Raw genomic sequence first — 13,949 nt, 5'->3', positions numbered from 1 at the left:
ATAGCTTTGAGGAAGTTAGAAAGAAAGATTGCAAGAGAGCAACAGCAGCAAAAGCACATCCTTCCTTTTCTCTCTCTGTCTCAAACTTGATCTGCAATCACGCATTTGATCTCTTTTTCTTTAAGAAACTGAGAAAAATCTGTTTCTTTGTGGCATTGTTTGTTGTGAGGGTATTGGAGAATTTTGAGCTAATATTGATTTTTCGGAGCTTTAATGGAAGAATTTTGAATTTCAGTTTGATTTGGTTAGGAGATATTTTGTTTCTGGTGTTATAATGGCGACAGGTGGTTTTTCATCATTTTCGATGGCTTCTGTTATGGAGGACGTTCTTCAACAACATGGAACTCCTTTGAGTGATATTGATTTAGCTTCAAGAAAAGCAGAAGAAGCAGGTACGATTGTTACTAAGAGTAGTTTATCTGTCGATCACTTCTGGAATATCTTTTTGTTTTGTTTTCTATTGATTTTCAAGTGTTTTTGCTGCTTTAATTCGCTTCTGAACGAAATTAGATGTAATATGTTTCTTTTCCTGAAATTGAGTCTGTTTGGACTTTGGATCCCCAAGTTTGCCAATTCTTTTCTTTTTTTTTTTTTTTTAATAAAGTCTTTATTTGCACGCAAAGCTTCAAAAAACACATTTTTCATTGTTGTTATCTTAGACTCTCTGTTTCCATTGTTTTTTCTGAGTTTGTGAGCAAACCTTGGATCCGGAACATGGGTTTTAGTGTATCTACTTACTGCAAAATGGACCAAAAAAGTTTTCGCTTTTTGTTTTCATGTTAATGCCTTTAAAATCGGTGGGGAAATTGATATCTTCAACAAATCGCATAATCTGTTTCTTTTAATAATTTCTAATATTAACGTGTATGGTGGGAAAATCAGTTTAAAAATTGTTATTTTTCTTACTTAAAATTAGTAAAGCTAAATGAAGCCAAATATCGGGATTGTTTTGCAGCATCGAGAAGATATGAGGCGGCTGGGTGGCTTAGAAAGATGGTTGGAGTTGTTGGAGCTAAAGATTTGCCAGCTGAGCCTTCTGAAGAAGAATTCAGACTTGGATTGAGAAGTGGATTAATCCTTTGCATTGTTCTGAACAGGATTCAACCGGGTGCTGTGTCAAAGGTGTGGGATTGATGATAAAGATATCTCATTTATTCCGTAATTAATTCGGCTTTCTCTTTGTTTTTGACTTCTTGTGTGGTTTTTATTTTAAGGTGGTCGAAAGTCCAAGTGATTCGGTTATTATCCCGGATGGAGCGGCTTTGTCAGCATATCAGTATTTTGAAAATGTGAGGAATTTCCTTGTAGCTGTGCAGGAGATGGGGCTTCCCACCTTCGAAGCATCTGATCTCGAACAGGTGGGTTAATAAAATTCTTAAAATATGAAAGAGTAGGCCTTTTGTTTAAAAATTTCTGTTTGAATTTTCAGGGTGGGAAATCTGCAAGGATTGTTAATTGCATTCTAGCACTTAAATCCTACGGTGACTGGAAAAAGACAGGTGGAAATGGTTGTGGAAATTTGGCGGGAATTTAAAACCCACCAACTCTGGAAAACATTTCCTAAGGAAAAATTCGGAGCCTTTCATGAATTCCTTGTCAAGAAGCCGGTCCATGAATGACAATGGCGATCTTTCTCAAGATCCCACTGAAATGGTTAGTAGGAATTATTATTTTAGGTTCATATTGGTGCTTGCTTGTCATATCTGAATGGGTTAAATGGCTGAACAATTCTTCAAATTATAATGCACAGACAACTCGTTCCTTGAACATGCTTGTCCGTGCTGTTCTATCAGACAAGAAGCCTGAAGAAGTTCCAATGGTAAGAGTTCTTTTGTTTGGTGCATGTGATTAGTTGTTTAACTTAGGAATAGCCTTGTCAGGGTGGGGACAGAGGGGGAAGTCAATTGATCAATTCTAATCTTTGGATGGTTATAAAAGGATACAATCAGATGGTTTATATCACTGCGATTATGATTTGTCCAATGTGTATGGCACCGGTAAAGAAGGGTGCCTTTCTTCTCTTCTGTCCTGAGTCCTGACTTAAGCATTCCCCTATCATGATTAATTAATATATTGTGATGAATTTCTAAAGAGAAATGCATTACTTGTTCTGTCATAACAGCTTGTGGGATCCATGCTAAGTAAGGTTGTGGAGGAGTTTGAGCGTCGCTTTGCAAGTCACAATGAACTAGTAAGCTTCTTTTTCATGATTCTTGTACTACTAGTGTATAACAATTTGTTTTTCTGAATAAATGAAAACTTAAGAAGTTCCTTGTTTACCTCTTGAATATGTTAACCATGGACGATAAAAATCATTCCTCTATGTGGGTTATTAATTTAACATAAATTTGTAATTGATGGTCTTTATGTTCCAACAACTATTAACAGGCACGGGTGTGAGTTGTCCTATTGAGGTTTTCCTTCATTTGCTTACTATTTCATAATTTAACAGATGAAAACAACTATTAAGGATCTTCCTGTAACCGACAGCAAAAAGTCCCTTTCAAAAACTGATTCCAATAAAATGAAGGTATGTGATTGAGCTTTACTTCTTGAACATATTGTTGAAAGTTCAAAAATGTGAGAAATCTATCCAGAGAAAATTGGCTCATTTTCAGCATACAAGCTTTTGATGTTTATGAATTGTGTTTTTGATTCGAATCCATTGTGACATCTTCCCTTGTTGATAAAGATGAAGATGGAAGGAAAAAATGCCTCACATATAAAGAAAACGGAATACTTTCATGAGAATGCCATCCATGACGAGGATTCAAAAAAACAGGTTTTGAAGCAGCAATTGCTCTTTGACCAACAAAAAAGAGACATTCAGGTATTAATTTTATCAACGAACTTCTCATTATAGATTCTTATTTTGTTGGATGGATAATATGGAATATATATTCGAAATTTCTGTAGGAATTGAGGCATACTCTTCATACTACAAGATCTGGTATGCAGTTTATGCAAATGAAGCTCCGTGAGGAGTTCAACAATCTTGGTAAGACTTCAAAAAATAATGCTAGTTTTTCTGTTCTTGCTTCTTTGCCACCATAGCTTTTTTTTTCCTGCTTATATATATGTTATTAATTCCTTGATAGGTAAGCATATGCATGGTCTAGCTCATGCTGCTTCTGGATACCACAGGGTTCTTGAGGAGAACCGTAAGTTATACAATCAAGTGCAAGACCTTAAAGGTGACACCATCAATTGTCTAACTATCAGTGTCTTCTTATATTAATCTACTATAGTTTCTCAAAAGAAACTTTATGTATTTTCTTTCTATTCAATTAGGAAGTATTAGGGTCTACTGTCGAGTAAGACCTTTCTTGCCCGGACAACCAATCCGGTCTACTGTGGATTATATAGAAGAAGGCAACATTACTTTTGTCACTCCTTCAAAAAATGGAAAAGGACGCAGATCGTTCAACTTCAACAAAGTCTTCGGTCCTTCTGCAACTCAAGGTTGAGAACTTATCCATTTAGTTCCCCCCTCCCCTCCTGATATACCCTACTTGTGTTGCTAGACATTGATTGTTTTTTTTTTGTTTTTTGTTTTTTGTTTTTTTCTATTGCAGAGGAGGTCTTTTCAGATACCCAACCTCTGATCCGTTCTGTTCTTGATGGTTATAATGTTTGTATATTTGCATATGGTCAAACAGGATCCGGAAAAACTTTCACTATGGTGAGACATTCTAGCAGTTACCCTACCAATGTTGATGATGTTAACTTCATCTATTTTTGGATAAATGTGTTGCTTCAATCTAGTATCGATTTTCTGTTATCATTTAGTTGATTCTATTATTCTCATTTTATTCAGTATGGATGTTCGATGCAGTTTAATTTTTTGTTGACTCTTTTGCTTTATCCATCCAGACTGGACCTAAAGATCTCACAGAGCAAAGCCAAGGAGTGAATTATAGGGCATTGAGCGACTTATTTCTTCTATCAGAACAAAGAAAGGACACTTTTTCTTATGATGTTTATGTTCAAATGATTGAGATTTATAACGAACAAGTTAGAGATCTTCTGGTTACTGATGGTCTCAACAGAAGATATCCTTTACTGCATTGATTTGTTTATTTATATTTTTTCCCCCTTTATAGTCCATGTCACTCATAGTTCAATGGTTATCTTAACCTATAAACACATTAGAAATTCGTAATAGTTCTCAGAAGGGGTTCAATGTACCAGATGCCAACGTTGTACATGTTTCATCAACATCAGATGTTATTGAACTTATGAATATTGGACAAAGGAACCGTGCAGTGGGTGCAACGGCTCTCAATGACCGTAGTAGTCGCTCACATAGGTAAGACCATAATACTCTACATTTACTTTTAGAACAATTCTGAAGTGGTGCTAAGTTTTATTTTGAATTTATTTTCAGTTGCTTGACCGTTCATGTTCAAGGAAGAGACTTGACGTCCAACACCATTGTTCGTGGGTGCATGCATTTGGTTGACCTGGCAGGAAGTGAGAGAGTCGACAAATCTGAGGTGACAGGAGATCGATTGAAGGAAGCACAACATATCAACAAATCGCTTTCCGCTTTAGGCGATGTGATTGCTTCCCTTGCCCAAAAGAATTCACATGTCCCCTATAGGAACAGTAAACTCACGCAACTGCTCCAAGATTCCCTTGGTAAGAATAAACTAATGTCCTATTTTCTTGGATACACAAGAAGTAATTTGGTTTTTTGATTTCCACTTTCATTCTGCTTTCATGTCGTAATTATTATTCTAGGTGGGCAAGCCAAGACACTAATGTTTGTACACATAAGTCCCGAACTGGATTCTATAGGAGAAACAATTAGTACCCTCAAATTTGCTGAGCGAGTAGCCACGGTCGAACTTGGTGCTGCCAAATTAAACAAAGAAGGCGCAGATGTGAAAGAGCTCAAGGAACAGGTTTTAAAACTGCTTTTTCTGTGCATATTTTTGTGTCATTTTCGAAACATCTCTTCTCTTGATTTCACGCTTATCTAACTGTTTTGATCGTCTTTGAAATCTTCTTCAGATTGCTAGTCTTAAGGCAGCACTAGCCAGGAAAGAGGGAGGATCAGAACAACTTCAATGTCCCATATCAAGCAGCCCTGAGAGGCAGAGAACGAAGGCTGGTGTGTCATCTCCTTCAAATTGTAACAGACAAGTTGGAGGAAATATGTCAGGTGGTCACAGTAATCGCAGGCAACCAATGGAAGATGTAGGAAACATAGAGGTAACCATATTATTTCATTTTCAGTTATAAAATAAATATTTTTTCTAACGCAATTATTATAATCATGTAATAAAAATGGATTTTGTGTATTGAGTAGACAGGAAGGGGAAGGGGAGGACCCACTTAACAGACCTAAATCAAATTTTATGTTCTGGTTTTTGTAGGTTTGGAACAACTCTGCATTGAGGACAAAGAAACCAAGCTTTGATCTCCAAGACCTCTTAGTGAACTCACCACCTTGGCCCCCAGTCAACAGTCCTGGGTTAAATTTCCATGATGACGAGAAAGAAACGACATCTGCAGATTGGGTCGATAAAGTCATGGTGAACAAGCAAGACTATGTAAATGGAGATGAAACCCCTCTTGGATATTGGGAAGGAGAGAATGGGCAATTGCCCGAGCTCTTTTATCAGAGATATCTCATGGGTTCAAAAATTTACCCAGAAAAACCAAGTAACGAACTCACAGCAAGCAAAAAAGAGGGTCATGACTACCATATACAGGGAAGCCAATTTGATACGACTGCCACTGATGATTCAGATGAGCTTGAGGCCGCGACCAGTGATTCTTCCGAGCCAGACTTTCTTTGGCAATTTAATCTTCCCAAAGTTACAAGCATACCCAATGGGGTTGGGTCAAATACTAGGGGGGTACCTCATTTGAAGCCAACTAAGAGCCCAGAGCTAAGGTAATTCAAACGGGTGAACATTAGAACGATTATTTGATAATTACTTGGTTTTTTTTTAACATGCATTGATATCCTTATCAACTAGCCAATTTGAAATAATGTAACTCATCAGCTTGAAATGTTTCTAACAGTGCTGGGCATAGGCGTTCAATTCCCACACTTGGTCCATCACCGTCACGGAAACTATCAAATGGGGTTGGCCAGCCTCTGCACCGAAATGGGAGACAGACAGTTTCTGTTGATGGGAAGCGGAAAACTGGAAATAGGAAGTAGGAGATGTAAGAACATTGTTAATAGGGGTGGATATGGTTTTCGGTTTTCTTTTGAATTTATCTGAGAGAGATTTTTACGTATAGTTAGTTCTACACAGCAATAATTTCAGTTGCTCTGTTTTGTACCGCGGTGATCTCAAGAAGCGTGGAACTTGTTTGGGTTTGATTTGTTTTTATATGTTGTTTTATTTGCAGTTTCTTTATTCTCAGTTTTCTTGTAAAAAAGAGAGAAAAAATCAATGGAAAGTAAAGAAGATTAGTTTTTGCAGCTACATTGTTTATATTTCTTATTTCCTTTCTTGTTTGTGTGTATGCCTGCACCTCCCATCCCACCCAAATTGTTAAGGAAACAGGTGCAATCTAACCAAGAAAATGAATCCAAACAATCAAGATGCAATCACACAAAGAAACATAGAGACTTTACGTGGTTCCTTCAAGATTGAGGTACGTTCACGGATCACACTGATTCCACTATGAAGAGAAACCTCTCTGTTACAAATTATCCCATTTCACCAAAAACAAGAAATATGTATACCCCAGGAAACATAAGTGGGGTTTTACATATTACTAGTGAAATTATGAAAATACCTTTGGGAAAATTTCTCATTGACCAATACTATCAGGCTCTACAAACCATGAAACAAACTTGAAATCATCTACACTTGGCAATGCCAACTTAGCACTAAATTCACTTGGTTTGTTTCTTTAATGGCGACAAAAATGCAGATTTCAAGTTGGGAAAATTGTGTTGAGGCAGACTCAAAGAGCCAGTACTCGTCGAATAGAAATGCATCGGTTTCAGAATAAAAAGAAATGACAAAACAAATCAATTTTGGATACCTACAAGTACCCGTCGAATAGAACTGCATCGGTCTCAGTTCTTACTGATTTGGTTTCTTTTATACCCAACTCTAATCAGATGTAGAAAAAAAGAATCTAGAACCAAGAGCTCTTAATTCTGATTAACCCAAGCCCTTTAATGGTTTTTAGTGTTGCATCTGTTAAGCCTATTTTAATGAGATCAGTAACTTGGGTTTGTGAGGGCGGGTTTTGCAGCCCAGGTCTATGGAATCAGCACTCAAGACTTAATTTACAGCCTAGGCTGGCTAACCAGCACCTTATATGATTCTTGAAGGACTCACCTAAAGTGGTTCCAGGTGCAAAATCTGACACCAAACCTGGAAAAATGACAAGTTTTCATTTGCGATGGGCCGTTCAATTTGCACCCACCTTTACGCTCAGTGCCCCCACTTTCTTCTGTACATTCCACCTCAAAATGTGCTTTAGGTGGGTGCAAATAGCCTAGAAAATGAAAAAAAAAAAATGCTCCATTTGGTTACTCGCTCCAAGGTCTAAACTCCAATCTTGCTGGTCATCCTCTGACAAGAAAAAGAGCAACTTTTACAGATGTGATCCTTAATAACGTTTTTCTTTAACCTCTTCATCCAACTCTGATAAGTCGAGATAGAAAGTGGTTCCAAAGAATCTCGGTTGACCAATCGCAAGAAGCCTAATGTGGGTAGTTTTGTAAGTTGGGGATGCTCTCAATACAAATGGGTTCGTGCAATTAGTTGATCCGGGATTCTATAAAATTCATAATGACTTTATTGTAGGCATTTTTTTTTTCCAATAATTTGGAGATGTTGCTCTTAATTTAATAATACCTTCAGTGAAAGTGTCCATTAATATCATAACAATAACAGTGTTATAACTGTCAAAAAGAGCTGTTATGGTGCTATTTTAGGAATTGCAATATTCTGATAGTTTTTTGTGCTTTCCTCAAAATAAAATTTATAGCACATCAAATTAAATAATTGAACGTGTTGAAAAAGTAGTAAAAGATACATGGCCCATTGATGTTGCTTGAGCATCCTGAGATCAGTTATTTTTTTATGAAATACAGAGTAAATAATGGAGTACATAACTTATACGACGTTTGGTGTAGTGTGACTGGTTCAATTATTAGGATCTGTTGAGGGTGTGATTTGTCCCGCAAAAATAAATAAAAATAAAATAAAATGTGTGTGTGTGTGTGCGCGTGCACACAAGAGAGAGAGAGAGAGAGAGAGAGAGAGAGAGGGCGTCAATCATAAAATACACAAAAGTAGGTGTTAGATTGCAAAGTTGGTTAAAATCTGTGAGTGTTGATACCACGATGTAAGTTCAAAGCCACTAATTAACTAACAATTGCCTGCTTGTTTATATTGAAAAAAAGAAAGATACACGCCAAAGTTATGATATCAGATTGAAGAACTAATATAAATATTTATTAATTATTAAGTTAAGATGGAACACGATAACACTACCCCCTTATAAAGCTAGGGTCTTGAAGCATAAAACACACACATAAAGAGGTCTACGAACTTCGAAGGAGCTCGAAAACGACATACAATGTGGTGATTGAAGATACTATTAAGGTACGATGGAACTGATAACATTACGCCCTTCTATAGCTAGGGTTTTGATGCATATAACACACCCACACACATTAATAGGTCTATGAGCTTCTTAGGAGCTTGGAAACAACATAAAATGTGGTGAAGATTCAATTAGGGGGCCTCCATTCCAGCTCAATCCCATAATTCCAAGACGTTGCGGGGACCCCAGGCTTCAAATCCACCACGGAAGTATATGCGGTGCATGCACCAACTTTGGCTCTAATCATGTGGGAAGTGATGGAGGAGTCCTGCAAATATGTGCAACAAAGGGTGTCCTTACAGCTACTCCCAGCCTCAACGTTCTCCTCAAACTGCCTACAAAGGCTGGTTGAAGAACAATCTAACGGCGATAAAAGTGCGGAATCTGAGCAATTTAGTAACATAACTGTGTTACGTTTAGACATGCTAAACGGAGATTTCATGTCGATTGTTAGACCTCCAATCATGAGATCAGAAGAATAACAATTATCTTTCATTGTTGTAGGCGTACTAATTATGAGTGTACGAGTCTGGGGTTTAATGCTCAAGATCTTGTAGTAAGACCCCGTAGCCGATAGGAACTCTAGCATGCCATTGTTGCAATAGATTTTGTACCTTGAGTCCCCACGATATTTGCCGATACTAAGAGGGTAGGGGACATTTATCTTTCCGCATTTAGAGCTACTCGGAATAAAATGACCATGACACTCATGGGTTAATGAAGAAAGCAAGATTACCATAAAAATAACCACAATCTTCATAATGTTCTTAGTGAAGTGTATGTGAGGAGGAACAACGGAGAAGCATGGGAGGCTAAGGACAAGGTGTCTATTTATGCAAGTTAATAATGTGGGCCACTAAAGATAGGAATGCTGGAGTAACCTCGAAATTCACTCCGTTTCACACTTTGCTGATGTGGATGTATGTACAGAACCATATAAGCTATTCATCGAGATACAAGCGAAAAGCATCAATGATTCTGTGAGCATCTCCACGTCAACAACGTGTGAAACGGAGGGAATTTCAAAGTCAATCCGGCACGACTTGTAGAGGTAATAATACCCTTGGACACTTACGTATAATGTGCTCGTTCCATTTAGATGGTGGGAAGGTGTCACTGTCCTAATGTATCATGTCACAGGTTAAGAGAGACAATTAAATATATCAATTCCTAATTATATAGGAAATGCCATACATATCACATCATTGCAATATAGTTATGCAAATTAATTTCCCAATGTAAGCTATTTGTCTCTTTATTTTTTGGATGGGTAAGTTGGTCTTGAACTTACAACCTCAAAGTTACTTTACAATGTGTTAAACCAACTGAACTATCAAAGTTACTTTACAATGTGTTAAACCAACTGAACTATGGGTCCAAGTCCAAAATGAGGGAGGAGGTCATCTATCCTGATACCACTCTTGTTTAAGCACGCTTAATTGTAGAGTTTTGATGGGATCCGGTGTGTTAGTACTGGTAATCGCACCCAAATAATGTTTTTAACAATGCATAATCTTCGTGGCCGTAATCCACGAATCATTCCAGTTAAAGGCAATATAACTTGGTGATTGTATTAAACCTAAATCAAATGGCTTAATATCAATAAAACGTGCTAATAATGCTATCTAATCAACTATACATTACCCATCCTTGTTCTTATAACAGTATGATCATGTTTACTAAAATCATGAAAACACGTGAAGAGTAACATTCTCTGCTAACTAAGTGGTCTACATTGACTAGTGATCTTATAAGCCTAAACCAAGTGGCTTAATATTAGTGGAAGCTTGCCACGCACAATGCCATCTTATCAACCATTACCAAGCAAATTTGTCCTTATCCCTGTCATAATGCTTACTACAATCATGAAACAATAGAAAAGAAGTTTCAACCACAAAAATATTCTAACCTATCACATACAGCTTAGACCCATTCGCTTAGTTGGTTGACCTATGCAACTTCAAAGTCATGGATTAATAAGAGATATGTAGAAAGCCATGAAAAATACACTTAATTATGGTAATTTCTGTTATGATTTGTGAAGTCTAATAGTACTAGTCAACAAGGAAGTATTATAAATCAAGCCATGTCTTCATGTCAATCGTGATTTCTCTTTTTTTTTTTCGTAATTTCACTAATATTATGTAAAGTCCTAATTAGATTTCTTGGGATATTTATATTTTTATTTTGGTGAAAGGGTGTAATCTGTAACTTTGAGTTTTCTCTTTATAGTGAAATCAGTGTAATCCGTGGACGTACCTCAATCTTAAGGGAATCAAGTAAAATTTTTGTATATTTTTGTATGATTACAGCTTGTATTTATTTATTTATTTTTTTTTTTGTTTCGATTACACTTATTTTCTTAACAATTTTTTAGAATTCTAAGATAAAAAAAACCCCTTCATCTTACTATTAATGTTTCAATCGTGATCGACTGCGTTCATTGGATACTATGTTCAATACTATGCCGATTTGGTAGTGCACAGATAATCATAGATTTCTTTCTTGAGATACAAGTTAAAAAATCAACAGTTTGACAGTCCAACGTAGGCAATCCATCATTTTCCTCAATGTTTTATGGTATTTAAATCTAATTAGGCTATTTGAGCATTTCTCCATTTTTGCTAGATCACAAATTGTGATCGGTAGACTGGGCTCGTTGTGTTTTGAAAATGTTTTTCTAGAACCACATACAAGCTTAAGTTCTTACCTGGACATAGAAAGAATAAATATAGCCTCTCTTCGGTTTATTTTCATTTAGAATTTCAGATTTTAACCAATCTTTTGAAAAAGGGACACCAATGTTTAAGAGAGGATCTGCAATTCTTGTGAACAAGAAAACAAGCTCTCCATCATATTAGTAATCAGGAGAAGTTCTTCTTAATTTAAGAATATTGCAAAGCAACTTAAGGTAAAAATGACCATAACGTTAGAAGCGTAACGGTGTCCTTCAATCATATTTCATCATGTTATATGTATAATGCACCTCATATTGGGGTACTTTTTTCCTATAGTTTGATTAGACGATTGAGAGAGTCCCTTGTGGTATAGAGATCGACCAAAATCCCTTTGTTGGAATGTTGGAGTAAAGTGACCATTCTTTTTCAATCCATTTGGTTAGGCTTAAAAAAGAACGTTTTTTTTTTTTTTTATAACTTTTTTTAAAATTTAAAAAAGAAAAAAAGAAAAAGAAAAAAGAAAAGAAAAAAAGGAAAAAGGAAAAAGGAAAAAGGAAAAAGAAAACTTCGAATCCAAATCATGGTCATTACATGGGTGCTCGGTTAGATTTCATTTTTCAGCATGGGCTTTCCAGTCTCTACTATTGGAAGAGTACTATAGGGAATTGCAGCTAAGTGTGAATCGATGTCAATCTTGAGGTCACTCAAGCATTATTCATATAGAAACTACATATATAAATATATTTGAAAATGAATAATACTGAAGTGACCTCAGACTGGAATCTCATATTGTACTTCTTGACTCAATGAAAAGCATCATAGTTCCCATACACTTGCGCGTCAAAAAATGTGATATGAGATTTCAACTTGAGGTCACTCTAGCACGACTCTTGGACAATATTTATGGAAATTAAATGTTATCCATTTTTGTATATAAGTTTTTTGACAAAGAGAGAGATGCCTATCCATACGATCATATAAACATATTGTTATACCGCTAATTATAAAATTGACAATCCCTTTATAACCCTCAATACAGTCATATAGATAGAGTAATGATTTTTTGACTCCCCCACACGACATACTCAAAATACTCTTCTAACATGGCATGTGCTATAACCATAGATTTTTGCTATAACTATACATATGTGCAATTGTGTATGCTGAGGAACAAAGATCTATGATTCTGGTACATGCCATACCAGGAGAGTATTTTGAGTATGCCATGTGAGGGAGTTAGGTTATCACGACTCATAAATATAACATTATACCTATATTTTAGAATAGTCATGATAATCTGACTCCCCCACGTGGCATATTAAAAATACTCTCTTGACGTGGTATGTGCTAGAATCATATATTTTATGCCTCGGGATACATATCTACATATCCTCATAAATATGTGTATCTCGAGGAAAAAGATCTATGGGTCTAACACATGTCACATCAGAAGAGTATTTTGAGTATGCCAAAAATACTCAATGGGGAATCCGAAAATCATTACTCTTTAGGATATTTACAATACCCTTTATACTTTTAATATAGTCATATAATTACCATTATATTCTTATTTTTAAGCATTTACAATTACCTTAATACACTATATTTAACAATGATTTATTTTAAACAACCCTTTAAATATTGAGAGATTTTATTGCCACACTAACTTTTGCTAATGCCACCCTAATTCATATTTAAATCACTAAAGAAATTAGCACACATCTTGGAGTGCCATTATTAAAAGTTGGTGTGGCAATAAAAGCTGTCTGAATATCTTAACACAAGGGTATAACAATAATTTTACAGGGCTGCACGGACGAAGGTTTAAAATGTAGTATTGATTGAATGTTTTGGTTAAGAAATGTACATTAAATAGAAATCGATACATTCCAAAAACATTCAATGTTTCAGATTGGTCTTGGGCTCTTGGCCGATACATTCCGATATTTTAAACCATGGTACAAACAGCCCAAAACCCTCTTTGTTAGAAAACTTATATGACGGAAGACTGATATGATACCATGTTCATAAATATTTTGAAAACGTATTTGGCCAAGTAAATTTCAATGCCCATGCAGAGTCAAGCCTTTATCAAACAAAATCTGGGCCCTATACTCTACATATGGTAACCTACACTTCAAGTCCACTCTCAGAGAAGCAAACAGGCTTGCAGACAAGCTTGCTTCCTTGTTAACCATTCAAGAGACTAGGACTTTTTCTCTTCTGATCTTCCGACTGAGTTGATGTGCATTGTAAGAGAGGATGCCATTGGGAACCCCTATGTGACATTGTAACTCTTTTCTTCTCTTTCTATATATTCTGGTCAGGGGACCGCCTTAACCCCCGATTACTCAAAAAAAAAAAAAATTTACTTTGTCGGATTTTATGACTTATATCTAGATCAGGCCAATCTGATTGTCCACAGCACGTATGGCCCATAAAAGCTTTTTGAGTAGCTTTGAGATCAGGTCTTCTTTTGTTAAAAATGCTGACCAAGTATAACTTAAACTAAAGTAACGTGCACCTTACACTTGAGGTATGGTGCAGTGTAACTTACTTTGATCATTCTTTCTAATTTGGTATAAGATCCCTTCCAAAGTTATAATATAAAATCAAAAAACTTATGTAAAATATTTATTATTAAGGGAGAGCTGGGGGGGATAGAGACCCCTCGAG

The 13,949-nt window shown here is 36.1% G+C and overlaps 2 protein-coding genes across 2 annotated transcripts; one reads left to right on the top strand and one right to left on the bottom strand.

The window, feature by feature from the left end:
* LOC147383483 (kinesin-like protein KIN-14I) lies at nucleotides 1-6,460 on the top strand. The gene is given in 20 exon segments (XM_086428548.1): nucleotides 1-392; nucleotides 956-1,122; nucleotides 1,215-1,358; nucleotides 1,430-1,508; nucleotides 1,511-1,653; nucleotides 1,751-1,819; nucleotides 2,123-2,191; nucleotides 2,453-2,530; nucleotides 2,693-2,830; nucleotides 2,917-2,998; nucleotides 3,099-3,194; nucleotides 3,292-3,462; nucleotides 3,576-3,682; nucleotides 3,874-4,054; nucleotides 4,150-4,309; nucleotides 4,388-4,641; nucleotides 4,744-4,907; nucleotides 5,017-5,217; nucleotides 5,382-5,905; nucleotides 6,037-6,460. Coding segments are annotated over 20 exon segments (3,087 nt in total). The 5' UTR covers nucleotides 1-274; the 3' UTR covers nucleotides 6,179-6,460.
* A 1,961-nt stretch (nucleotides 6,461-8,421) lies between these two features.
* On the bottom strand, nucleotides 8,422-9,407 carry LOC147383482 (wall-associated receptor kinase-like 20). The gene has a single exon (XM_086428824.1). It carries the CDS (start codon nucleotides 9,353-9,355, stop codon nucleotides 8,723-8,725), a length of 633 nt encoding a protein of 210 aa, XP_086284950.1. The 5' UTR covers nucleotides 9,356-9,407; the 3' UTR covers nucleotides 8,422-8,722.
* Between the last annotated feature and the right edge of the window lie 4,542 nt (nucleotides 9,408-13,949).

The sequence above is a fragment of the Akebia trifoliata genome, chromosome 16, assembly GCF_017979445.1.
Source record: "Akebia trifoliata isolate Shusen 1 chromosome 16, ASM1797944v1, whole genome shotgun sequence".
Taxonomy (NCBI): domain Eukaryota; kingdom Viridiplantae; phylum Streptophyta; class Magnoliopsida; order Ranunculales; family Lardizabalaceae; genus Akebia; species Akebia trifoliata.
This window is presented reverse-complemented; position numbering and strand designations above follow the sequence as displayed.

Coding starts and splice junctions, on each gene's coding strand:
- LOC147383482 (XM_086428824.1), bottom strand. CDS start 9,355: ATGAAGATTGTGGTTATTTTTATGGTAATCTTGCTTTCTTCATTAACC.